Source organism: Erpetoichthys calabaricus, chromosome 11, assembly GCF_900747795.2.
Source record: "Erpetoichthys calabaricus chromosome 11, fErpCal1.3, whole genome shotgun sequence".
In the NCBI taxonomy this organism is placed as follows: Eukaryota; Metazoa; Chordata; class Cladistia; order Polypteriformes; family Polypteridae; genus Erpetoichthys; species Erpetoichthys calabaricus.
In genome coordinates, this window is record NC_041404.2 from 145,685,719 (window position 1) to 145,712,913 (window position 27,195).

The 27,195-nt window shown below is 40.6% G+C and overlaps 3 protein-coding genes across 3 annotated transcripts in view; 2 read left to right on the plus strand and 1 right to left on the minus strand.

The window, feature by feature from the left end:
- The window catches only part of LOC114661104 (TOM1-like protein 2), a 93,439-nt gene extending 87,717 nt beyond the window's left edge, over window positions 1–5,722 (minus strand). Inside the window, 1 exon segment of the mRNA XM_028814236.2 lies at window positions 5,594–5,722. Within this exon segment, the coding sequence (XP_028670069.1) occupies window positions 5,594–5,645 (52 nt within the window). The 5' untranslated portion in view covers window positions 5,646–5,722.
- LOC114661106 (retinoic acid-induced protein 1) overlaps window positions 1–27,195 on the plus strand; it is a 684,250-nt gene that overhangs the window by 307,359 nt on the left and 349,696 nt on the right.
- LOC114661408 (dynein regulatory complex subunit 3-like) overlaps window positions 13,352–27,195 on the plus strand; it is a 53,446-nt gene continuing 39,602 nt past the window's right edge. Inside the window, exons 1-3 of the mRNA XM_028814618.2 lie at window positions 13,352–13,514; window positions 26,326–26,442; window positions 26,533–26,699. Of these exons, the coding sequence (XP_028670451.1) occupies window positions 13,352–13,514; window positions 26,326–26,442; window positions 26,533–26,699 (447 nt within the window). The remainder of the gene's footprint in view (window positions 13,515–26,325; window positions 26,443–26,532; window positions 26,700–27,195) is intronic.

Genomic DNA, 27,195 nt, shown 5'->3' on the forward strand with positions numbered 1-27,195 from the left:
TACTTTACATTTACTTGCCATATGTATTATATATATTTTCTATAAATATTTTAATAATTTAAAAAGTACTTCAAAGGAATGTATTTATTTTAGCATTGTTATGGTCAGTTAACAATAAGCCCAAAGGAATTCATTCTGTTAATAAAATATGAACACATAGTGCTGGTGGTCTACACTTCAATAAAGAACATAAGGGTTCTCCATGTCCGGGTTTGCAGGAGATTAGTGGAAAAGGTTATTAAAAAAAAAAAAAAATTATATATATATATATATCTATATATCTATATCTATAATGCTTAGACTTACAGGAATCAAAGGCAATATATAGCAACACATTCAGTATGGGGGGGGCATGGGGGGGTGGGTGGAGGTGACTAAGTCAGTATAATCAAGGGGGTGGGGGGGGGGGGGGGTTGTATAGTTTAATTAATGTGTATATGTCCTTCTTAAGTTGGCATATGCTGGGTTTATGTCCAAGTGTCTGTTGATGGCGTTTTCATCTGATAGCCAAGACTCGGCCAACTCTCTGGCGCTTTTTGTACTGGCCTTAAATTTTACTTTTACGTTGTCCCAGTTGAATGTGTGTCCTGTCGCTTTAGTATGTGCATATATCAAAGATAGTGCGTCCTTTCTTCTGACGGCGTTGCGATGTTCCTGTACACGTGTTGAGATTTTTTTTGACGTTTGTCCTATGTATACAGCTGAGCAAGAATTGCATGGAATACTATAAACTGCGTTTCGTGTTTCGGCTGTCGATTTCTTGTTTTTAGCATTAAACAGGACCATGCGCAGATTGTTGGTGGGTTTATGTGCTATTCTGATGCCCCACTTGGTCAGGGTGCGTGCCGTGCCTTCTGACACATTATGGTGGTACGGGAGTGAATGCCAGGTGGGGTGGGGGTTCTGATTTACGTCGATTGTATGCTGATTCCTTTGGCGTCTGCTGTGTAGACTCCGATTAATGAATGATTTTGAGTATCCGTTCGAGGTGAAAAGTTGAAACAGATAGCGTCTCTCATTAATTTTTGTTTCCTTGGTATTACAATGCGTGTGGACTCGTTTAAATAGGGTTTTCACGCAGCTCCGTTTATGAGATACCGGGTGGTTGCTGGCGTAGTGTAGGATCTTGTCTACGTAGCATTGTTTGCGGTAAACACTTGTGGTCAGGGTGGCGTCACTATTTCTTTTGATGTAAATGTCCAGGAAGTTGATGTGTCGATTGTTTTCTTTTTCCATTGTGAACATATTGCCATATTATGCCATATTGCCTTTGATTCCTGCAAGTCTAAGCATTATCCTCTGATGAAGACCCCTGATAGGGGTTGAAAGCTCAGGAATAAAACTATTTTATAATACGTGATTCGTTTTTTCTCCCTTTGTGGATCTCCAACTGCAAATATGCAAACCGTATCACAGACCTTCTCTTCCATATATATATAATATATATAAAAAATCTTGGGATGAGACGAGATTTTTCTGCCAAGAAATTTAACCACGCCAGGGCCAGCTATAAAAGACAGAGTACATGACAAAGTTGAACGTCGTAAAGAGATTCACAAACGTTGGCGTGATGCACATGCAGAGCAGGTTAGAGATAATGGAAATACGAAAATTTCAAAGTCTCAAAAAAATTATAGTAAAGATCACATTAGCGCAAACAAACAGAAATTATTACTCTGTGAAATAACGAAAAGAGATGAAATAGCAAAAAGAGATATATATTGTTCATATTTTAAACTTTAAGTCAGAGACTTGTAGATCGTCTAATTCGTGTTGCCATGAGGGAAAAGTAGTGTTTCTTCCCAATGAAGAGGCCTATCCACGAGAATTAAAAGATTTCTTGTTTGGTGAAAGTGAAATCCACATACGCGAGCGGCAGAGACACAAAGTGGCTGACGCATAGCGCAGGGCCGGGGGGGTTGGCGAGCGAAACCCCTTAGTGTATCTCTCTCTATCAGACTCAACCAAATCAGTAACACGATAGCAGTGATTTGTATCTGTCAGGTGTTTTTCAGGACTGGAGAATCCCAACCTATCAGTGATAGGTGATGCTGTAGGCAAAGACAGCTGGAGGATCAAAAGGGTCAAAGGAGAAGGACGTGAACTGTACACGTAAATACGCAGGCCACAAAGAAGCAAATCTCACATCTTCATTCAACACTGCTGTTTAGAACGTCATGAATAAAAGCACCACTTATCAGACTGAGTTTAACTGCGGAAGACTGTCAGACGCCAACTTTTTCAACAAAAATCATAAATATGTCTCCAGTGGGCACTGACGCATCAAAACTGAACCATAAAAAAAAAAAATTGGCAAAAAGTCAGACAACTCCAGGCTCCATTTACATCTTGTTGATGGATGGGTCAGAATTTGGTGCAATCCATGAAGCCTTCCTGTTAGGAGTCTACATTACATGCTGATGGGGGCAGTGTGATGGTATGGGAAAAGCCAACCCCTCTGGAAGCAAATGAGTGCGATCCCTCTGTAATTGGAACACACCCTTTGGTCACCCTTCTTCAATATGGGGACTGCCATATCAGTCTGCCATTCTAGGAGTGCTTTACCCACCATCCCATGCAACACTAAAAAGATGCATTAATCCATTGCTGGAGGGTGCGTGGCAGTATGACAACCCAGTCTACATGTGTTCTGTAGATTTAAAAAAAAAAAAAAAAAGCATATGGGAGGTGCTGTAGGAATATGAGGGTAAGAGAACCACTCTGGCGTACTAGTTGTTCCCTATAGGAATGCAGCCAGAGCTGTGCGTGAATACTTGGCGTTAAATCCAGTTCGTTCAGTGTGGGAAAGGGGCTCCACCAACGCGGGGTCTTGTCACCTCTTCCGTTTGTGGTTTTCATGAACAGGATATCAAGGCACAGCCAAGGATGTGAGGGTGTCGGGGTAGGAAGGCTAGGGACTGCGTTGTGGCCTCATTGGACCGTGAACTTTAGCACGTTCTTGAGTGATTACGATAGAGTATGAAACAGCAGAGATGAGAATCAGCACATCCAAGTCGGAGGTCCTAATTTTATCACAGGAAAGAGTGGATTGGTCTCTCCAGGTGCGTGTATGGATTGTGGGTGACACCTGCCTTTAGTGGAACGGTTCACGTATCTCAGATTCTATTCAAGACTGATGGAAAAAGTAAATGTGAAAGCGACAAGCGGATTAGAGCAGTCGTAGTGGCAGTTTGTGGGCACCGTACTGGTCCATGGCGGTGAAGTGGAAGCAGAGTCTAAAGGCAAAACTCTTGGGTTTACCATTCGATCTACATCCTTACCCTTGTGAATGGTCACAAGTGGTCTTGAACAAAAAAAGTGAAATCATAAGAACAAGCTGCAGAAATAGGTTTCTTCACAGGGTGACTGGGTTAACACTCCATGACAGTGTGAGAAGCTCAGTAGTTCAGCTTTAGCGTAGAGTCGCTGCTCCTCCAGAATGACAGGTGGCAGCCGAGGTGGTTTGGGTATGCCATTAAGAATGCCCCCAGGAGAATTCTCCCTGGAGGTTCTCTGGGCAGAGACCCTGGGGCAGACCCACTCAGGACATGCTGGATGGATTATATTAGGTGGCTGACTTGGGAACGCCTATGAAGAAATGGAATCCGTAGCTGGGGACAGAGAAGTCAGAGCTGACCTGCTTGGCCTACTGCCACTTGGACCCTCACCAGGAAAAGCAGTTAAGAAAATGAGATGTTTTAGGGGATTAAGAATGTGTATACAACCTGCATGAGCAATAATGCGAAATGCCATAAAGGTTAAAGAAAGACCATAAACGCAAGGGTCCTCAGTCACGGTCCTGGAGGGCAGCAGGTGTTCCTTCCAATTAGTTTCCGAATTAAAACTCAGTCCTTGCCGATAATAAAACTTGGTATTTAACTATTTGGCTCGTTAGTGTTTTCATTCATCCAAGAGAATTTTGAATGGTACTGTAGAGTTTCGTTTTCAGAGAACATTATCCATGTGTTTGGTGGACCAGCACAGATTTAAAAGTAACACTCCTTCCAATTCCCCTCTCACTTATTTCTAAACATTTTTAACACCGATATTTCATGATGCATACACAGAGGTTTAAAAGGAAGTACGTTAGCTGGACAGCTGCTGGTTTATTGGTTATTTGCATTTCGTTACTAATGTCTGGTTAAGAAAACAGGCAATGATTAAAACTTAAATGCAGCTGCTACAAACTAAAATATGTTATTATACTGGCAAGAGAACTAAAATTAAGCCCAAAAAATGCATTGCTTTAGTAGTAATTAAATGGTTCTAATTAAACTGGTTGAAGTGAAAATCTGCAGCCACTGCGGACCGCCAGGTCTGATCTACAAACTAACTAAAATCAGTCTTTGATGAATGAAAGCAATAAGGCATAGAGTTAAATGCCAAGTTTCTTTAACAGCAAGGACCAAGTTCTAATTAGGAAACTGGCTGGAATGAAAACCTGCAGCCACTGCGGCCCTCCCAGACTACGACTGAGGACCCATGCCCTAAAGGAAGCATGTATAAAGAAAAGTGGAGGTGTGGTTGAACATTCCCAACTGACTGCTCTGGCATTTTGTGGAACCCCAATGCCAGACGAATTCACGCTCTTCTGAAAGCCGAAAAAGACGTTACACACTACTAGACAGTGATGCCTAATAAACTGGCAACCCCCAGTGCATTTTCTAACCTGCTCATTTAGTTAAAGGGGTTGTGGTTTATTTAATCAATTAAATATCACGAGCCTAAACTATAAAATTGTTTTAGTTCATCAATATTGTGAAGGAAAGTGCAGACTATTAACATTTGTTTTCAAGCAAAATGTTTTGGGTTGTTCTGTTTTGAGCTTCTACTAGCACCACTAGTACACATCATACAGAATATCAAAAAGATGGAGAAACACCACAGCCCAGTGTGTATCACTCCGAACAAATCAGCCATTAAAATGAACGGTGTAGCTTAATTGCTTCATTGTTGTGTCATAAAAGCAACGCAATTTCTCTTGCGCAACTGTCCTCACAGTAAAGCATTATAAATGCGTCTGTGCCTTACACTGCACAAACAAATGACTCGGCAATGACTAAAAACTACGTTATCTCTCATTCCCGATTACAGACTTCCATGGGTCCGGGAGCCGACCACAGGCTTACACGTGAAGGCCTGAAGCCGTGTACACAAAGGCGAGGTCTGCTCACGGTACAGCCCATTCATGCAGGTCAAGGGCCACGCACGCCTGAACGCTTCCACAGAACAAGCCTGATAACCGACAGTCTGACTCACAGACACAGATGGCCACAGCCCAGAACACTTACCACAAACTATGGACCGACCAGAGCAAGAGTGGACCGCACGAAGGTGGCCCTGGTAAACATTCTTCAAATACATTCCAGACAACCCCCCCCCAGGTCAACAACTGAGACGAGACCGGAACGGCCCAGGCATGCAAGACTGGGCCGTGTCGACTCGATTCTCCGTTCATCTCCTCTCCGCAGGCATATGCGCTTTAAAGCGGTAACAGCACGGCTTGGCTCGGCAACTTGGGGAAAGCAGCAAGGAACCTTATATTTCTGCTAGCGGTTTAAAGCCCCGGAGGCCAAAGCTTGCCATATCTTACCTATGCACTGACCCACTGGCGTGCTGTAAGGATTCCCCAGTAAAAACTCCATCTTGATGACAACAAACAAGCCACTGTGACAGCCTGCGACTGCCTCACGAAGGACGGACGCCGAGGGGGAGGGATAGTTTGCACATCCAGCATTAATTAGTTGGAATAGCTGTCAGTTATTATAAAAAGGCGGAGCCTAGTAAAGATCATCCACTCACTAAACAATACTTGGTGTAACCGCACTGTCAGTTATTTCAGACCCAGGGGGAGGGAAGATATTTTTCTATTGGACAACCGCATCATATGCTCAATTGTGATTCGACAAACTATACGTCATTTTACGGCATCACTAGCTGTTTACGCTTAGCTGACGCCGGTAGAGCGTTCTAACTTTACAACAGAAAACGACGAAAAGAAAACTCTTATAGCTGTAGAAGCTTTAGTATATGCAAACTATGCGTTGCCCAACTCTCTTAACGGGAGCTGCGCTTTTTAAAAGTCATAACACTGAACGTCTTGCATATCTGAAATCCGGGTCATCGGTTCCCTAGCAACGACACAAGCGTCGAAAAGGAAGCTGGGGTCTGCGAGGGTCGAGCTTTGCCAAAAAAAAAGATCGTAAATAAAAACTCTAAGGGAGACGCCTTTTGTATGTAAATAAGTGTAAATAATTGACTTACTGGAGAATATTGGATCCTGTAAAGTAATCCTATCAGCTTGTTTAATGAGCGCGTGGATGTTATATTTAAATACTGTTAAACTTGAATTTAGGCCGTGTTCTAGACCAGGGGTAGGCAACGTCGGTCCTGGAGTGCCACAGTATGTGCAGGTTTTTGTTCCAACCCAGTTCCTTAACGAGAACTCAATTATTGCTGATGAAGCACATATTGCTTAAGTGACATTTTAATGCTTCATTTTAGTGGTCTCGCTTGTTAAGGTTCTCCAACCTTAATTGCTTATTTCAATCTTAAACTGCTGCATTCAGTGTTTTAATTGCTCCTTATTAGCAATAAGATGTAAAACAGGGGTAGGCAATGTCGGTCCTGGTGAGCCGCAGTGGCTACAGGTTTTCATTCAACCCAATTGCTTAATTAGAAACCAATCATTGCCAATCTCAGACCTTATTTAATTTTATGGCTTGTTAGTCTGTGCAATGTAAGGCTTTTATATCGTAGATTTTTTTCCTTTCCAAGGATATCATCCAAATGATTTGAAGCCTAAAACAGATCATTTTCAGTCTGTCACATTTTTCTATTAAGTGTTTTATTAAATCAAACCGTGCATGATGAACACACACAGATGTAATTGGAAAAAAAGCTAGCTGGAGAACTGCTGGCTGCTTTGTCTTTTACATCTTATTGCTAATAAGGAGCAATTAAAACACTGAATGCAGCAGTTTAAGATTGAAATAAGCAATTAAGGTTGGAGAACCTTGACAAGCGAGACCACTAAAATGAAGCATTAAAATGTCACTTAAGCAATATGTGCTTCATCAGCAATAATTGAGTTCTCGTTAAGGAACTGGGTTGGAACAAAAACCTGCACATACTGTGGCACTCCAGGACCGACGTTGCCTACCCCTGTTCTAGACGGTCTTTATTGTGGTCGGTGTCCATTTCTCCGTAACAGTTGCCAAACTCCTTTTCCGTTCAGATTCCTTTAGAATTCACCATACAGAGGAAAAGTTAGGTGTCTCCTAAACTTAAATAAGAAAGCAACTGAAATAAACAGAAAATATAATGTCGCAATCCGTGAATTTGTTCACGAGCGCTCATTTTGCTAAAACATGTTTATGTTTATAAAAATGAAAAGTCACATCCACGATGCTTTTAAATTCCACAGCGGGTACAGAATTAACACTAAAGTCAAGAACTTAACAAGTTAAGTTATTCATAGCCTTTGCATTTTTGTGAACATACTTAACTATTTTAAAATATTGTAGCAACCCCAGGCTCTGGACCTGAGAGGCATATTCTCCCCAGGCGGTCGAGATATGTCCAAAGGGCCTCAATGCATACAATTTAAATATAAATATAGCCCGTTATAAATCTCAATAATCTTTTAAAAAACTTAGAGCTAGAGAGGTATTGTAGATGACGGATGGGACACTTGCACTTTAAGCAGCCATGACAAAAGCGTCGACATTTAAAAAACACATACATATTTTCTTTCTTAGGTATGACCTCCGTGAAGCTTAGATACTCCATTGATGCGGTTGGGGTGTCCAGCGAAGCGTCAAGTGCAGTGAGGAAATGACACGTGATCAGCGATCGAGGGCATTTGGGGATCTGGAGACCCCCATGAAGCAACTGGTGCTGGTGTGCCACTGAGCAATGAAACCCAGTTGACAAGCTTTGTCCCCCAATAACACATACAATAAGCTTTGTTCCCACAATAACTGCCAGTTCAAAAACAGATATGCCGTACAGTTCAAGTTGCTGCACTACTACGTTGTAATTATGTTGTCTGTTAGGATTTTTTCTCTGAATTTACTATCTTACTCTTCTTTATTTATTTATCTGGTTTAGTAAAATGTATATACTGTATACCCTGCCATTCTTGAGGTGCCTTGAGCATGGGAAAGGTGCTATATAAATAAAATGTATTATTATTATTATTACTGCCAGGACCACCAGCAGGAGAGATGGGCTGCGTGTAAGCAGCAGGTGTTGCATCCAATTCAGTCCCCCACTCCCAACCACCACTCTGGCAAAAATGTTAATCAAACCTCGAAATCAGTGATGTTTCATGATCAGGGCTTGCACAGAAATCAATACTAGACCTTGCCCTTCTCTACGGATCACGGCAAGGTCCAAATTTCATTCTCTTAAAAAAACGTATTTGCCTTTAAGAACCCCCCCCCCCCCCTTACAAAACCCTCTTTTATATTGTGCCCCAACCACCTAACAGGTACCGTGCCATAGGCACGTTTACGGTCCATCATCTGTTTCTGGTGTCATATGGCTAGGACTCCCCTAATGGCAACAGAAATTCCTGCATGTTACCCTCACTGCAGAGGTGTACTGGAGAGGACCAGATTGATTGTCAAACATGTCACCCTCTGGCGGTCTGGGGAACCTCAAATCCTGCTATGGGGCTTTGTGAATTTCCCCTTGGGATTAATAAAGTATCTATCTATCTATCTATCTATCTATCTATCTATCTATCTATCTATCTATCTATCTATCTATCTATATTACAATCCATGAGGTCTTGAATGACCTCCTGCTTTGATGATTGTGTCCCCTGCTTGTCAATAAGGGTACCACTACCCAGATTAAGTTCACATCCAATATATAGTTTTGGATATATTTTGTACTTCATTCTGTCTACTTGGTTTAATACTGCCACTAGCTGTGCTTCCCACCTAGCGATTAAAAATCAAATTAACCAACACAGACTTTGGTGTTAATGTTTGCAGTGCACCATGCAATGCATATGTCTCTGTTATATACCATTTGGTATTGGGTTAGTAAAAGCAGAGTTAATGTTTGTGATAATCCATGTGTTAGAATGACAAACGCAATGCCTGTGTCTCTGTTATATGCCTTTTGGTATTGGAGTCATAAAAGAGGAGTTCATGTTTTTGATGTGCCATCTGTTTGGAATGACAGAGACATAGCAAATGATCAAACACAAATAGACCCACAGACACTTACCCTTATTAAGGGGGACATGTGATGTTCATAATGTCTGACTATAGAGGGGAGGAGGGGTGTGGGGATCTCCAGTGTGGTAAAGCGAGGGTTCAGCCTTTTTGAGCTTTGATTTTGCAACAGGAAATGTTTTTGAGATTGCCTGCCTGTTTACTGAGGACATCCTGACATTTTTACCAAGACATTCAAACTGGAAAATGAGATCATGCATGACATTCAACTTTATAATTTGTTCTCTGATAACAGTTTACACTTCCACCAGTCAGCCATAACATTAAAACCACTACCACATGAAGTGACTAACATTGATCACCTTGTCACCATGGTAGCTGCCAAGGGTTGGGGGTATACTGTATTAGGCAGTAAGTGAACAGACAGTTCTTGAGGGTGATGTCTTGGAAGCAGGGAAAATGGGTAAGCGTAAGGATCTGAGTGACTTTGACAAGGGCCAAAATGTGATGGCAGCTAGATGACTGGGTCAGAGCTTCTCCAAAAAAGCAGGTCTTGTGGGATGTTCTCAGTATGCAGTCATTAGTGCCTACCACAATGTGGCCCAAGACTCTTTCATGTGTGTGGGGCTCAAACTAGCCCTTCTGGTCTGATCCCACAGAAGAGCTAATGTAGTACAAATTGCTGGAAAATGTCATGCTGGGCTTGAGAGAAAGGAGTTGGAGCACACAGTGCATCTCATTTTGCTGTGTAGCCACAGACCAGTCAGAGTGCCCACGCTGACACCTGTCCACCACCTAAAGTGCCTACAATATGCATATGAACATCAGAACTGGACCATGGAGCAATGGAAGACGATGGCCTGGTCTGATGAATCATGTTTTCTTTTAGGTCATGTGGATGGCCTGTGTGTGCGTGTCATTTACTTGGAGAAGAGATGACAGCAGGATGCACTATGGGAAGAAAATAAGCCGGCAGAGACAGTGTGATGCTCTGTGCCATGTTCTGCTGGGAGATCTTGGATCCTGACATTCATGTGGATGTTACTTTTACATGTACCATCTACCTAAAGATTGTTGCAGACCACGTACACCCCCTTCATGGCAATGGCTTCTTTCAGCAGGATTAGATAGATAGATAGATAGATAGATAGATAGATAGATAGATAGATAGATAGATAGATAGATAGATAGATAGATAGATAGATAGATAGATAGATAGATAGATAGATAGATACTTTATTAATCCCAAGGGGAAATTCACATACTCCAGCAGCAGCATACTAATAAAAAACAATATTAAATTAAAGAGTGATAACAATGCAGGTATACAGACAGACAGTAACTTTGTATAATGTTAACGTTTACCCCCCCTGGTGGAATTGAAGAGTCACATAGTGTGGGGGAGGAACGATCTCCTCAGTCTGTCAGTGGAGCAGGATGGTGACAGCAGTCTGTCGCTGAAGCTGCTCCTCTGTCTGGAGATGATACTGTTTAGTGGATGCAGTGGATTCTCCATGATTGACAGGAGTCTGCTCAGCACCCGTCGCTCTGCCACGGATGTCAAACTGTCCAGCTCCATGCTTACAATAGAGCCTGCCTTCCTCACCAGTTTGCCCAGGCGTGAGGCGTCCTCCTTCTTTATGCTGCCTCCCCAGCACACCACCGCATAGAAGAGGGAGCTCACCACAACCGTCTGATAGAACATCTGCAGCATCTTATTGCAGATGTTGAAGGACGCCAGTCTTCTAAGGAATTATACACAATTGCAGACTGCAAAAAGTGTTAAAGAATGGTTTGAGAAAAGATTTCAAAGTGTTGACTCGGCCTCCAAATTCCCCACTTCCCAATCCAATCAAGAGTCTGCAGGATGTGCTGGGAAAACAAGGCCCATGAAGGCCCCACCTCGCAACTTACAGGCCTTGAAGGATCTGCTGCTAATGTCCACGCATTGACAGATCACAGCTGTTTTGGTGGCACGAGGGGGACCTACAAATTATTAGGAAGGTGATTTTAATGTTGTGGCTGATCGGTGCAGAAGAAGTCTTATTTCTTTCATCCAGATATTTACTTAGGACTTTTATTGCGTTTAACTGATTTGGACTTTACCTAATGCTTAATGGCATAAGGGGTGTTTTTAAAGTACTCCATAATCCAGCCTTGGCCATAATGCACTTTAGTCACCCATTTGATAAGTGAATACTTGTGAACAGACAAAAAGGTGCAGAAATAAAGAAATAATAGAAATATACGTAAAGAAAAAAAGTAAAAAAAAAAAAAATTATACTCGCATGTCACGTTGTTATTTATTATCACATTTCACAGTATTTTTATTTATTGGCGTATTTTTATATTTAATTGATTTTGTTTTCTCTATAAATCTCTGTAAAATGTTTTGTAAAACGTTTGTGCATAAAACATAAAACAAACCAAAAACAGAATGTAGGCAGTACGGTTTGAAAAGGGTGGATTTAAAAGCCCAACCCCCCTGTAAAGTCCTCCCTTGGTACCGGCCAGCAGTTTTATGCCTCTCTGAAGGCAGCGCAGCCGTCAGTCTCTGCAGGATTCGCGCGCGCCGCGCCCCCTACTGGCCTGTGCTTATGGTGAGGAGCTCGGCTGGTTAACCGCGGTAATCCCTTAAATCTAATATTTCAATTCATCAGTTGTATGCTAACTAGGATTTTCTTAGCATATATTTCGTTTAACGTTTTGCAGTTTTGTACCAATTCAGTTCAGTTATTTTGTGAAAAATGATAACAGCAGCTTGTTAATATGTAGATGGGATACATTTAATTAATGAACAGATACTGTGGGTTTCTATTTACGTAAATTACTTTTAACAAATCTGAAGGCGCTAATTCTGTATTTAGTAATTTGCAAAATGTATGTTTCCATTTTACCTGAGGACTTGTCACAACGTTCTGCGCATGCGCTCAGTAAAGTTGCTACAGCCCTGACTTCACACCAAAATGGTAAAGGGGACATCTGAAATTCTAGAGTGGGGTGGCTTGGTATCGTAAACTGCCCCGATTCCACCATATAATTGTATAGCTGACAACGGGAGTGTTGGTGGGGTGTTGGTTTATGGCATGATATTTTGGGGGAGATGCAGCACGGCTAAATGACCCCATTGAGCTGGTCCTGGCGTTGAACAATAATTAAATCAATTGAATTTGAAAACACACTTGATTCTGGTTACACACTTTCGGTTCGTTCATTTTTCCATCATCCCCAGGTTGGGGACATAGGGGTCCCGGAGCCTATCCCGAACGCAACAGAGGCGGTGTTCTGACGATTTGTCCTACTTTGTCGAAGTATCCTACCGTATATGTTACACCCATCCGTTTATTGTAAGTCGTAACATTAAACTTATAACGTTATACCATGTCATCATTTAACATGTTGTATTTAGAAGTCGTCTATCAAATTTATGGAAATGTTAACATTTCTCAATTTATTCTATATGCATCATTTAATGCCCGAAAGAGACACAGCCTGATGCAAAGATTTCACAAGACGGCCATTACTCGTGCATGGATACAATGGCCTGTACAAGATTAAAAGTCACACATGCAAAATATACAACTTATAAAATGTTGACAGTAAATACCTTCGAGAAAAGTTGCGTAATTTTGATCTGCGCATGCGTAGTATCAGTGAGTAGACCATTTCGATATGGGCCAGTGTAAGGTGGCAAGTGAATCTAACCTGCGTAGTTTTGGGACGTGGAAAAGAAAAAAAAATCTGTAACTTGTTTTATTCTAAATATGCAAATCATGGATTTGTTCTAATTTAATTTTGGTTCGGATTTTTGCTTAGTGTGTGGCATTGTAGTACCGTGGGTAGTGCCGCTTTACACAGAGCTGATTATACCCATCTAGTGGATCACCTAAGAAATTCATTTCTTAGACATTGCTGAAGTCTGAAGAGCCTTTTTATGAATGAGTTCTAAAGTGGTCCGGAGATTTGGGATTTCCCCTATCACGTGCACGCAACACTGCAGATGTGGTCTGACGAGTGTATTGTATAGTCTCACCATAATGACCCTTTATATCGAACAGCTTTTACGATACGACCAAACACCTTATTTGCCTTTTTAAAAAACTTCTCCGCATTTCTTAGAGGGTGATGACTTTTACAGACACATCTTGTCTTCCAGGACAATGAGCCACCATTTGTATGATAGCGTGGAGCCCAATGTTATAACTGAGGAGATGCTGTTACTGGCAGTGGATGAGCAGGGACCCAAAGGGCAGGCTGGCCGCATTGCCCGGGAAGAAGGGATCCACTTCCATGATGTCAAACAGCTGGATCTGGACTACAGAAGTATGTACTGTTTACGAAATGGCAATTCTCATTTCCCTTCTTCTTCTTCTTCTTCTTCTTCTTCTTTTGCAGCTATTCTCATTTTCATATGGGGTCACTGTTATTTTAAATAAACGTTTCCGACAGAAGTTTCGGTATGGTTTGTATGGCCGGATGCCTTTCCAGTCGGCAACCCTCTCGACTTATCCGGGAGTTGGACGGAATCCAGTGCCGTATTCCGATATACTGTCTGCTGTATCTAAAAAAGGGATGGTGCGCCACCTGCTGGACACTGAGCCTTACGTCTCCTTTTACCTAAATCATCCAGGCATTTGTTTCCCAGATCTGCTTTTTCCAGTATTAAGGTGTAGACAAAGCTTATTTTGCATCACTGGATGTAAGGCAGGATTCCACCAACCAAATATGATGCCAAATAAAGTGAAGCCAACTTTACAACACAATCAACAAAGCAGTACATGTCTGCCACACCTCTTGGGTCAACATTAAGGTGCTAAAGCAGTTCTTCAAACCAGTGCCACACACTGTAAAAAATGTTTTGTTGGATCAACCTAAATAAATTACTTCACAAGGTAACAAGCAATTTAATTGATTTCTTTCAAATTTTAAAAAGTATTTGAGTAAACTTAATTCATTTGAGTTTGTTTTATCCATCCATTCATCCATTTTCCAACCTGCTGAATCCAAACACAGGGGTCTGCTGGAGCCAATCCCAGCCAACACAGGGCACAAGGCAGGAATCAATCCCGGGTAGGGTGCCAACCCACCACAGGACACACACAAACACACCAGGGCCAATTTAGAATCGCCAATCCACCTAATGTCTTTGGACTGTGGGAGGAAACCGGAGCGCCCGGAGGAAACCCACGCAGACACGGGGAGAACATGCAAACTCTACGCAAGGAGGACCCAGGAAGCGAACCCAGGTCCCCAGTTCTCCCAACTGTGAGGCAGCAGCGCTACCCACTGCGCCACCCGTGCCGCCCTGAGTTTGTTTTAAACCTTTTCAAAAACTTGAATAAAAGCAAAAAATGTATTTAGCTCTAACCAAATTTCTTTAAAAACTCAAAATAATTGCGGTGGGCTGGCGCCCTGCCCAGGGTTTTTTTTCCTGCCTTGCGCCCTGTGTTGGCTGGGATTGGCTCCAGCAGACCCCCATCACCCTGTAGTTAGGATATAGTGGGTTGGATAATGGATGGATGAACTCAAATTAAAATTTTGTCCATTATTGTATTCACTGTAATGCCAACTTAAATTCTTAATTGGACTCAACTAAATATGTTCTTTATATGGTGTTGAGTTCACTGTTTGTTAGAGTGAAATTGTTTTTAATAAAACAAACCACAACAATGTTTTGCTTTAAACAATGGAAGCAAATTTATTTTAAAATTAGTGCTACATTTTGTACAGTGCCTTCAAACATGAAACATGTTTTTAAACTGATCTAATGGTGGTGAATGTTACTGAACCATCTATAGCAAAACTCTTTTAGATTTATTACTGAATATTTGCAACACAAAAATCAATTTTTTGGTCATTCCTTGAACATGTTTTTTCTGTAAATATTCAGAACAAACATTTCACAAAAAATACATATATATATACATATTAAATACACAATATATTTTATAAGCTTTTCACAAAAAATGTTTATAAATTATACATAAAATATCTATTTGAAATAATTATATATACATATATTAAATACACCTCACATTTTGAACATTACATAACATTATATAGTATACATAAAATGTGTGTATAGATATATATATATATATATATATATATATATATATATATATATATATATATATATATATATATATATATATATAATATTGTCACAAACTTGAGGCAGAATCATATAAAGGTTTGGGGCAGCCATCCGTATAATTTGGTTTCCTGGCTGCAAAGTTGCTTTTCAAAATAATACAGCACTGATGTGCACAAAACTGAGTCCAAACAGAACTGAGGGAATAGGGAAAAGGTGGAAGCTTTTAAAGGGGGAGACAGGAAGTGAAGTCAAAGGGGTCGGGCTCATGTAGGTCTTCTGCCATTGGTGCGAGCCCGGATGTGACATCACAGGGGTCAGAGCCGGCAAGGTCTCCAAAGCGATATTTTGCTTTAGACTAAATAGAAGAAGTTACATTTAGTGACAGCAAGGTTTTTCAATTTGAAGTAAGGCAATAAATTACGTTAGGTGAACAAACATATTAATATAGTTCATTATAACTATTACCTTAAATCAAAAAGAGCCCTTTTTCTCTTTTTAGAGTGCAGGGAAACCATTTCTAATTCAAAAAAGAGCCAGAAAGAATAGATTTATAACAGACTCCATACAGTAAATAACCAAAAATAGATGTAGCAGTAGAGTGTTGTACCGTGTTAGCCATAGATTGATACAGGAAAAAAGTAGGGTGAAATGACACCTTTTATTGGCTAACTAAATAGATTACAAATGCAGGCTTTCGAGGTAGCTAAGGCCCCTTCATCAGGTAAGGTGTAACAAAGAAACTGAAAAATACTCTAGCTTATATTGGGACAGCAAAGTGAACAAAAAGGTTGTTAAGATGAAAGAAAAAAAATCATAAAGGCTAGAGTATTTTTCAGTTTCAAAAATAGATGGTAACAGATTTGTGAAATACCAATGGGCTCCTTATTTTAAAATGACCCTTGCTGCATACAAAAACACAGACTAAGTTCAGGTTTTCTTAATCTGTTTGTGTCCTGCTAGGCAGCCTACCACATACAAAAGATTTCAGCTTATTTTAGGAAGTTTTTCAAACCACAAACAACAATATTTATTTATATAGCACATTTCATATCAACAATATAGCTCAAAGTGCTTTACAAGATGAAAATAAAAAGAAAGTTATTATATAAAACATAAACAAACAAGATTAGGCAATAATATTATAATATTAATAATATACAGTATATAACAAAGAAATAGGTAAGGTTGGATGGCCAGGAGGACAGAAAAAAAACAAAAACAAAAAAAAAAAATGGAAAAAAATCTGCAGGGGTTCCAAGGCCAAAAGACCACCCAGCCCACACTGAGCATTCTTCATAGCATAGATGTTCTAAATTAGTCCTTGTGGTTTACAGGCTTCATATAAAAGAATTTGATGATGATGGTCATGGGTTGGCGCCCTGCCCGGGATTGGTTCCTGCCTTGTGCCCTGTGTTGGCTGGGATTGGCTCCAGCAGACCCCCGTGACCCTGTGTTTGGATTCAGCGGGTTGGACAATGGATGGATGGATGGATGGTCATGTAGACATCTGGGACCCCCGCCATTCAATCTATAATCACAGGGGGCAGCATGGTACCTTGATTAAGTGGTGGTGGCACAGATGACCACCAAAGGAGAACCAGAAAAGACAGAAGAGAATAGTGGAGATTAGTATGGAATTGTAGAATTCGGAGGAAAATGATCATTCAATGTCCAAATAGACTTATAGGGATGCAACAAAAATGTAGCTACAAAAAAGCCATTTTAAATTAATGTTTTAGTAGTTTTTATTTTAAATTGATCTACAGTATTAGCCTGGTAAATTTCCATTGATAAAGTATTCCCAATTTTAGGTGCATAACAGCAAAAGGCTGCCTCAGCACTTCTTTTCAGGTTGGCTCTTGGAATTATAAGTAGACCTAGAAATAACAAAGACCCCATCCCAGAATGGGAATGGCTTTTGGTCAAGCAGTAATTCTACAAGGAACCATACAACCCAGTAAAGAATCATTAAAAGCCATTAAAGAAATAGGATGTTCAAAAGTGTACAAATGTGGTGGCAATGTGATAGATAAATGGCTAACCATCAAGCAACTGTCAGGCATAGACCAGTGTCTGTTTTGTCTCAGGAAAACCAATGCAGTCAGCAATTCTACACTGTAAAAAATGTCAGTAAATTTAACAGTAAAAATGCTGTAAATGGTGACAGTAAAATACCTTTTCTGAAAAAAAGGAAAGTTGCCTTATGTTACTGAAAACAGTACATTTCATTATTTTTTACAGCCAAGTTCTGTAAAATCGATATTTGTCTACCTTCAAAATATGCTACATGCAGTTTACTGATACATTACAGTTACACTGAAAAAAATTGTTAATTTTACAGTGTAAAAGTGTTAAATAGCAAAGATAAACAACTGTAAAATGTAAAACGGGAAAGTGCTATTTCAGTAACAGTTAAGTTACAATATTTGCAAAAGAACACGCCCCCTGTGAAGTTACAATATTTGCATTAGGACACGCCCCCTGTGAAGTTACAATATTTGCATTAGGACACGCCCCCTGTGAAGTTGCACTATTTACAAAAGGACACGCCCCCTGTGAAGTTACAATATTTGCATTAGGACACGCCCCCTGTGAAGTTACAATATTTGCATTAGGACACGCCCCCTGTGAAGTTACAATATTTGCATTAGGACACGCCCCCTGTGAAATGACAATATGTGCTTAAGGACGCGCCCCCTTTTACCATATTCGTCCTGGCAAACCGCATGCCTTTGAGCAGGAGGAGAAAAAAACAAACAAAGTTAGCAGACTTATTTTTCCCTGCGTGCTGAAGGTTTATTTGAGGTTATGAAAGCTGATTTATGGTGGGTTGTATTTGATAAGTGGGCACATCTGTAGGACACCAAACACCACAAAGGCAAACTTTACTTCTCCACCAGACAATGTGCTGTAACTTCCTTAAACACTGAATTGTTTTCAATGCATACTTGTTTGCTATGGGTTGTTGTTACTTGACTGATACAAACTGTGTACTGGGGTTTGATCCTCACAAATACTTTCTAATGGTTTATTGATTGGCATATTTATTATAGTGCATGGATTTCTGGTTATGGTTACACATTCCCTTCTGTTGGAATGAGGTGTAAAGAAAAAACAATTATTTACTACAAAGTTATAATGGTAGACCTAAAAATGATATCACCTTATTTATCACGGTAAAATTCTGGCAACCCAGATGCCAGTTTTTTATTGTAAAAGTAACATTTTTATAAAACTGAAAATAGTCACTTTTTTTTTAAATATTTTTTTTTTATGGTAAAATTCTGGCAACCCAGCTGCCAGTACTTTACCGTAATTTTAACATGATTTTTTTACAGTCTAATTCTGTTGTCACAAATATTAAATTGTTTCATTATGTTCTAAATTTACACCTTACAGTTACCTCAAATCAAAACAACTTCAGCTAATGTCAAAGTCAAAAATATTTATAAAAGCACATTCAAACACAACAGAAGTTGTACCAAAGTGCTGTACATATAAGACCACCGTAAAGCACTGATGTAAAACAGTTTATTAATGAATGTTTCATTTCCATCCTCCCCCTCCCGACGACTTTACCCACCATTAAAAGCGGAAGAGAAAAAGTTGGTTTTTTTTTAAAACTGAGTCTTAAAATCCTCAATAGAAAGAGCAGCAGATCGTTCCAAAGCCACAAGAGCTCAGAAAGCCCTGTCACCCCTCGACTTCAGCAGGTGGTTGAGCAGATGACCTCAAAGCCCTCGTTCTCATTCAGTTGCGCAATTTTAAATTTATAACACACACTTAATAAGCAGATACTAACAGCTGCACTTAAATCTCTCTATTATATAACAAAAATCTTTTGACAAGAAGTGACTTTCTCAGAGACACAGTTTCACGTCCCGCAAGACGAGACTTTGTGCCAAGAGATTTAGCCACACCCAGGGCTGGAAATAAAAGACAAAGAGTAGATGACAAAGTAGAACGTTGTAAAGAATTCAAAAACATTGGTGCTGTACACATTCAGAGCAGGGTACAGATAATGAAAGTACTAAAATTCGAAAGTCTCAAAAAATGATAGTAAAGATTGCATTAGTGCAAACAAACAGACGTTCAAAAACGATGGCGCGATACCATGCAGAGCAGGTCAGAAATTATGAAAGCAGTGGAATTGAAAGGCTCAAAAAAACTGATAGTAAAGATCGCATTAGCGCTAACAAATGAAAATTATTACTTGGTGAAATAACGGAACAGTGAAAAGAGATTGAATATAACGTTCGGATTTAAGGTTTAAGTCAGAGATTTGTAGATCGTCTAATTCGTGTTGCCATCAGGGAAAAGTAGTGTTTCTTCCCGATGAAGAGGCGTATCCGCGAGAATTAAAAGTTTTGTTGATTGGGGAAAGTGAAATCCACATAAGTGAGCGGCAGAGACACAAAGTTGCTGGCACGTAGCACAGGCAGGGAGATTGGCGAGTGAAGCGAGCAGGGAGCAAAGCCCCCTAGTATTCTTAAAAATAAAAAAGACAAGAGTAATTTGAGTAATTGTGTGTACAAAACGCATATGTTCGTATTGTCCGGTGGACAATGAAAGGTTGCTTTTCTGATGTAGGGTGTGCTACGGTTCCTCAGGTATATCAAAAGTAACTCAGCATAAATCAGCTTCCATAACCACGAAAAACAATTGGAACACACTGAAAAATTAATTTGCTAACAATCGTTAAAACTTTTATCTCTCCCAGTGCACAAATATGGAAGTTATTAGGAAGAATTTGCAGTTTTGCTGCAATGGGGCGTGCACTTATGCAAATATACCAACTTTATGCAAATATAGAATTCTGTACCATGGTGAGTACAGTAAATGGAAATGCAACAATCATCTATAAAACAGCCCCGCACATTGAAACAATGAATTGATATTGACAGCTAAAACACGTGCATATATGTATTTACAATCGTCGTTTTAACCATTTATTGTATTACAGTTTTTTCACCGTGAAATTATACGGTTAATGTCATTATCCTTACTGGATTTTTTTTACAGTTTATGGTGTCCAGCGACTCACATGGTTGAGTAACACCGCTTAAGTCCTTTGAAACGTGTTTTCGGCATCTCCGCGGCTCTGCAGTAACGTTCAGGACCACAGACAGCTCCCGTCAGTCTGGCGATCTCCACGTGCGTCTGCGGTGTGCGTTTCTTGTTTCTAGTCTCGACGAACTTAGACAGATGGCTGGACAGGGTCATCTTAGTGTATGGGCACAGGACGGGGGCCCCAGGAGCATAGGGGCCAACAATGTTTCTGGTGCCAGTTTATGTTTCTGTTTTTGCTATCAAAACAGGAGTTCCAGTACACCACTTTGGCCAGGGGCCTATGATGCTGGTAAGACGGGCGACCCTAAGCCTGGAGACAACCATGAGTGAATTTGACTTACAATTGGGAGCTTGTAAAATGTCATAACAAGGCCTTCATTTAGAATTTAAAACCTGCTAACTTCACAGACCGTTACAGTCAGTGCCAGTGCTAGGTTATTTTGCGCCCCAACCATCCCTCTCTCAACAACAATCCCCCACCCCACCCCCCACACCACCTCAAAGATACGATCGCCCGTTAGCTTCAGTTGCGCACATGGGATGGTAAGCAATAGCTGATTTGAAGGCCTCCGCTGCCTGGCTGACGAGTACGAATCAAAAAGATCAGCTAAGTACGGCGGAGCTGAGCCATGTAAGGCTTTAAACACAAACTTCACCCTGTAACTAATAGGGAGCCGACGAGGAGAGGCAACACCGGAGCGATGTGATCCCTTTTTTTGCTGCTGGTCAGAACTCCAGCAAGGCGTTTACAGCTTGCTGCACCTTATCTGTGGAACTCTTTACTTAATTACATTAAAGTCCCCTTCAATTGAACTGTTTAAAATGAGATTGAAGACTCATTTCTATTCTCTAGCTTTCAGTGACCTTCACTGATACTGATGGTTGCCCTACCCTTAGTCATCTTCCTTCTTTTCTTTAACTCACCACTGGCTGTATTTCATTTTATTATACTTTATTTCTATTTATTTTATTTATGTTCATTGTATGTTTTAATGTAAAGCACTACACAGTGGCGTAGCTGGGGGGGTTTGTGGTGGGCAAGGGGGGTGACATCTGTCCCCGGGCGCAGCATCCAGAGGGGCGCCAAATTGATGTTACGAAATTTTAGAATGAAATGTTTTCGATTCTTAAATGCACTAAAAAGTCAATAAAAAACATACCCAACAGACAATAATTTATCCCCTCCACTACTCTAACATGCTTGACTCCCACCCAGAAACATTTTTGACGTTATTAAACAGGTTGCGCGACTGACATGAGGCTTTAGTGTATCATTGTCTAAGTTGTTGCAAACGCCATTTCTGTGTGCCAAGTGATTTGTGTTTATGTGTTTGATAGAAAATTGATTGGGCTGTGGTGAAGTATTCTACTAGATGGCTGCAAAAGTCTAGAAGTTTCCCCCATCATGTTTTCGTACGAATAAATTGTAATGCAGTTTTTATAAATATATTATTATTTTGCTTTATAATTTGCTATATACTTTCTTTAAAATCATTTTTAAATACGGAAAACGAATTTTGTCTTACAAAAACTAATGATGGATTGTTGTCTTAATTATTTTACTTCGTTCTATCTTTATAAATTTAGCGAAACCTTGAAAATATACGCATAAAAGTGCTTTAAAAAATTAAAATATTTAAAAATTTAAAATAAAAAATATGACATTTTTTTCTTAAAATACTATTATTTTAAATACATTTTTTAAAATTTTCTTTCCCTTCCCCATTGCATTTTGGCAAACAGGAGGGGGCACGAAATCTTCAGTTGTCCCCTGGCACTGAAAACCCTAGCTACACCTCTGGCACTAGGGCTACAGCATTACTGATGTTGTTTTAAATGTGCTCTTTAAATAAATTGACATTGGCATTCTGCACCAGCTGCAGGTGAGACAGAGTGGTACAGGGTACCCCGACATACCGGGCATACCAGTGCGGAGTGCAATGACCGATGTGGAGCTCTCTAAAGCCTGGCTCAGCCTTTAGAGAAGCCATTTCCAGGCTGATTTTCTAGGCAATTGCTTTGATGTCAATTGCTGATCCCTTGAGCATCTATTTCTTTGTATTTTGTCTCTTAAATGGAGTGGCCTGGTTGGTGCCCCAACCACATCACAATGTTATACTTAACTTACCCCTGGTAGTCTGTAGTGATGGCCGGGAAACAAAATGTCACTCTATTATAAAAGAAAATCTTGAGATGAGACGAAACTATTGCCAAGAGATTTTTTCAAGTCCCGCCCTCCTCGCAACCATTTCCGGTTATCACCTCTCATTCGTGTGAATGCTTTTGTCAGTCACAGTTCCTGTGCCCTCAGCTCTTATAAATGTTTACATTTTCTTCACTTTAAGTTCCCAATAAAAGAACACTTATTATGTCCAAATCTTATTGAAGAATTTCATCCCGGATGGTTATCAAAAGAAGAAATGAGTACACAGGCAATCCCAGCACTGAGAAACGATGAAGTCAAACAAATTAACGTTAAATTTGTCAATCGGCTACACAGCAAATTGGTTAAATGCGTATCAGTAGACTTTGCTGAAACAGTTGGTGGTGATGGTGCGGAAGATGAAAACATCAACTTACAATATCACGAAGAATATCTACAACCATTAACAATGTCCGGTCTTCCACCAGCCAAATTACTGTAGAAATAAGGATGTATCATAATGTAATTGTGTAATTGATGTCTGAGTGATGGGCTTTGCAATAGGACAAGATTAGTTGTACTGTATGCAAAATTGGTCGAAGAATTCTGTAAACGTTTAACAGGCAACAAGAAAGGTAATGTAGTCCATCTTCAGGGGATAACATTAGACACCAAAGGAGATCCTGATATGCCATTCATATTAAAACGTTTACAGTTTCCTGTTAGAATAGTTTTTGCTATGACAATTAACAAATCACAGGGATAAACATTCGAGAAAGTCGGTTTATTTATTAGAGAGAAAGAACAAAATACACTCACGGGCAGTTATATGTTGTGTTGTTACGATGAAGGTCCAAGCACAGAATCAAAATTCAATACGATATTGATGAAAAGTTAATTCCAAATATTGTTTTTACTGAAGTTTTACAGTAAAAGTGCAAGTTTAAAAAGTATTTGTGTGTTAATTTCAAAGCCAAACAGAACAAGAACGGATAACGCAACGAAAACCTCTAACAAAACATGAAACATAATTTTCTTTCAATTTATTACATTTTACTATTTTTTACTATGGTTAATTACTCGCTCTAATATAAAATAGTTAGTTCTATTATGGACTAGCAAAATACCCGCGCTTCGCAGCGGCAAAGTATTGCCTTAAAATTGTTATTAAGAAGAAAAGTAAACATTTTTAAACTGAGAGAAAATATACCAATAATTATTTGTTAAGGATCTCTTTGTATACCACGTTGTCAGTTCGACCCTCAGATTGTAATATGACCAAGCTGTGTGCTGAGCTCACTCTTGAGCATGCAATGTACAGTTGGCCATGTGAAAAGCAATCTTGCCTCAAATGAATGCCAACCTTTTGTAGGGTCTGTCCCTGAGACTTATTAATTGTCATTGTGAAGCAGAGCCTTACTGGAAATTGGAGGCGTTTGAATTGAATTTGGAGATCAGAGGGTATAATGGGGATGCGAGGAATAAAAACTCTCTCCCCTGAGCCACCGCCAGTAAAAATACAGTAATCTCTCCTCCATCACGGGGGTTGCGTTCCAGAGCCACCCACGAAATAAGAAAATCCGCGAAGTAGAAACCATATGTTTATATGGTTATTTTTATATTGTCATGCTTGGGTCACAGATTTGCGCAGAAACACAGGAGGTTGTAGAGAGACAGGAACGTTATTCAAACACTGCAAACAAACATTTGTCTCTTTTTCAAAAGTTTAAACTGTGCTCCATGACAAGACAGAGATGACAGTTCTGTCTCACAATTAAAAGAATGCAAACATATCTTCCTCTTCAAAGGAGTGCGCGTCAGGAGCAGAGTCTGTCAGAAAGACAGAGGAAAGCAAACAAATCAATAGGGCTGTTTGGCTTTTAAGTATGCAAAGCACCGTGGCACAAAGCTGTTGAAGGTGGCAGCTCACACCCCCTCCGTCAGGAGCAGGGGGGAGAGAGAGAGAGAGATAGAGAGAGACAGAGTTTGTTTTTCAATCAAAAATCAATACGTGCCCTTCGAGCTTTTAAGTATGCGAAGCACCATGCAGCATGTCATTTCAGGAAGCAGCTGCACAAAAGATAGCAACATGAAGATAATCTTTCAGCATTTTTAGACGAGCGTCCTTATCGTCTAGGTGTGTGAACAGCCCCCCTGCTCAATCCCCCTACGTCAGGATCAGAGAAAGTCAGCGCAAGAGAGACAGAAAAGTAAGCCGGGTAGCTTCTCAGCCATCTGCCAATAGCGTCCCTTGTATGAAATCAACTGGGCAAACCAACTGAGGAAGCATGTACCAGAAATTAAAAGACCCATTGTCCGCAGAAATCCGCGAACCAGCAAAAAATAATATATTTAAAAATGCTTGCATATAAAATCCGCGATGGAGTGGAGCCGCAAAAGGCGAAGCGCGATATAGCGAGGGATTACTGTAGTTGCCTCAATGAGGTTCTTTTGCAGACACGTGACCTGAAGTCTCGTGCCGTTCAGTAGCGTAGCGTGGGTGTCAGCCGTCCGGGGCGGAGGAAAATTCTGCCGCCCCCTTATTTAGGTATGGTTCAAATTTTTACAAGATATTATTATTATTTATTGTGAAATTTTGCCGCCCCCTAAAAGTGCCGCCCGGGGCAGGCCGCCCCTGCCGCCCCCACTACACTAAGCCACTGGTGCCGTTACAAGTTTCGGTGGCTGTACGCAAATCTACAATCGCCTTTTTTGAGCCAAACCTGTTGTTTTCGTATGAGCCGCATTTTATTATTGGGATCGTACCTAGAAACAAAAGCTCTATTAACTTGTGGATTTTTATGCGAGTATTTGGCGGCAGCGTCACGAAGTTGTTTCCGTCTAGCTACATCAGAAAATGCACCATGACGTCTGACACGCCTCCTTTTTACTGTTTTCTCACAGCTTGGATTGCTGCTGTCATAATCAGTTTGAGTTTCATGGTTTGTTTCAATTACAATCGTATTTGCAGGACTTGTTGTGTTGAAGTGAAGTGTTGTAAGCATACAACTGGTTTCATCGATAACTTCGCATCCAGCTTTTGAGAGTTGAAACATTCATAAACATCAAAGTGTCCACTACTCAAATCGTCACCTGTGAATCTAAGATATTTAAGAGGCATTGGCGGTTCTCCAAAAGTGTAAAATAGGCAGGCAGCCAACTACTTGGGCGGCGTGGGGATGGGGGACGCAGGACGCAACCCCGTCTCACACGGCGACCGAGCTGCAGGCTATGGACGTATATATGTACGTAAGTAGGATTCAGTTATGACCGTTACGCGTAGAATTTCAAAATGAAACCTGCTTAACTTTTGTAAGTAAGCTGTAAGGAATGAGCCTGCCAAATTTCAGCCTTCTACCTACACGGGAAGTTGGAGAATTAGTGATGAGTGAGTCAGTGAGTGAGGGCTCTGCCTTTTATTAGTAGAGATAGGTAACAATTTCCATGAAAATAACAATCTGTTTAAATTATACATCCGCTTTCCCATACGCGAGCGGCCAGAGACGTAGCTAGGGTTTTCAGCGCCCGGGGACAACTGAAGATTTCGCGCCCCCTCCTGTTTGCCAAAATGCAATGGGGAAGGGAAAGAAAATTTTAAAATGGCACCCCCTGGATGCTGCACCCGGGGACAGATGTCCCCCCCTTGCCCACCCCTAGCTACGCCACTTTGAGCGGCAGAGCCGTGAGGTGGCTAGCATGTAGCACAGGTCCACGGGGTTGGCGAGCAAAGCCAATATTTTCAGGTGGAATGGATAGAGAGAAATTATAACAGAAATGAAGCCAGTTATATTGGCTTTACAAATGTTGTGGTTCCTCTTTTGCAGACGTCTGGAAGATTGAGAATCTCTGGCAGTTCACCAGTCTGACCAGACTGCAACTGGACAACAACATGATTGAGAAGATAGAAGGACTGGAGTGTCTGGTTCACCTGATTTGGTTGGGTGAGTGATGCTGAACAGGGGGTTTAAATCAGTTATATAGCACCTTACGCTTACAAATTCAAAAATTCATTAATCGTCCCATTTGTCCAGACCTCTCTTTTAATAAGATTGAGGTGATTGAGGGCTTGAACATGCTGGTAAAGTTGGAGGATCTCAGCTTCTACCACAACCGCATCTCTAAAATTGAAAACATGGACCACCAGAAGAACCTGCAGTTTTTGTCTGTCGGGCACAACAATGTGGACCAGCTGGAAAGTGTAAGTTTGGTTATTTTCTGTGTGTTTATGATTTTTTTTGGGGGGGGGGGGCAGAATTTGAATCCAAAGCCTTCACAGTTTATGGTTCCCTGCTTTCTTAATGTCCTTGACGTCTTAGGCTTTAGGGCTTTATAGCAGGTAATGTGGGGAGTGTAGTTTATGTGTGAAGAAGGATAATTGATTCATTGATAAAGAACAGGCCATTCAATCCAACCAGTCATATCCACCTTATTCCACCAAAATAAGTTGAGTTTTGAGGGTCCCTAAAGTCCTACTGTCTACCACACTACTTGGTCGCTTATTCCAGGTGTCTGTGGTTGTCTGTGTGAAAAAAAACTTCTTAATCTTTGTGTAAAATTCACCTTTAACAAGTTTCCGACTATGTCCCTGTGTTCTTGATGAACTCATTTTAAAGTCACAGCCTCGATCCACTGGACTGATTCCCTTCATAGTTTTAAACACTTTAATCAGGTCTCCTCTTAACCTCCTTTTGCTT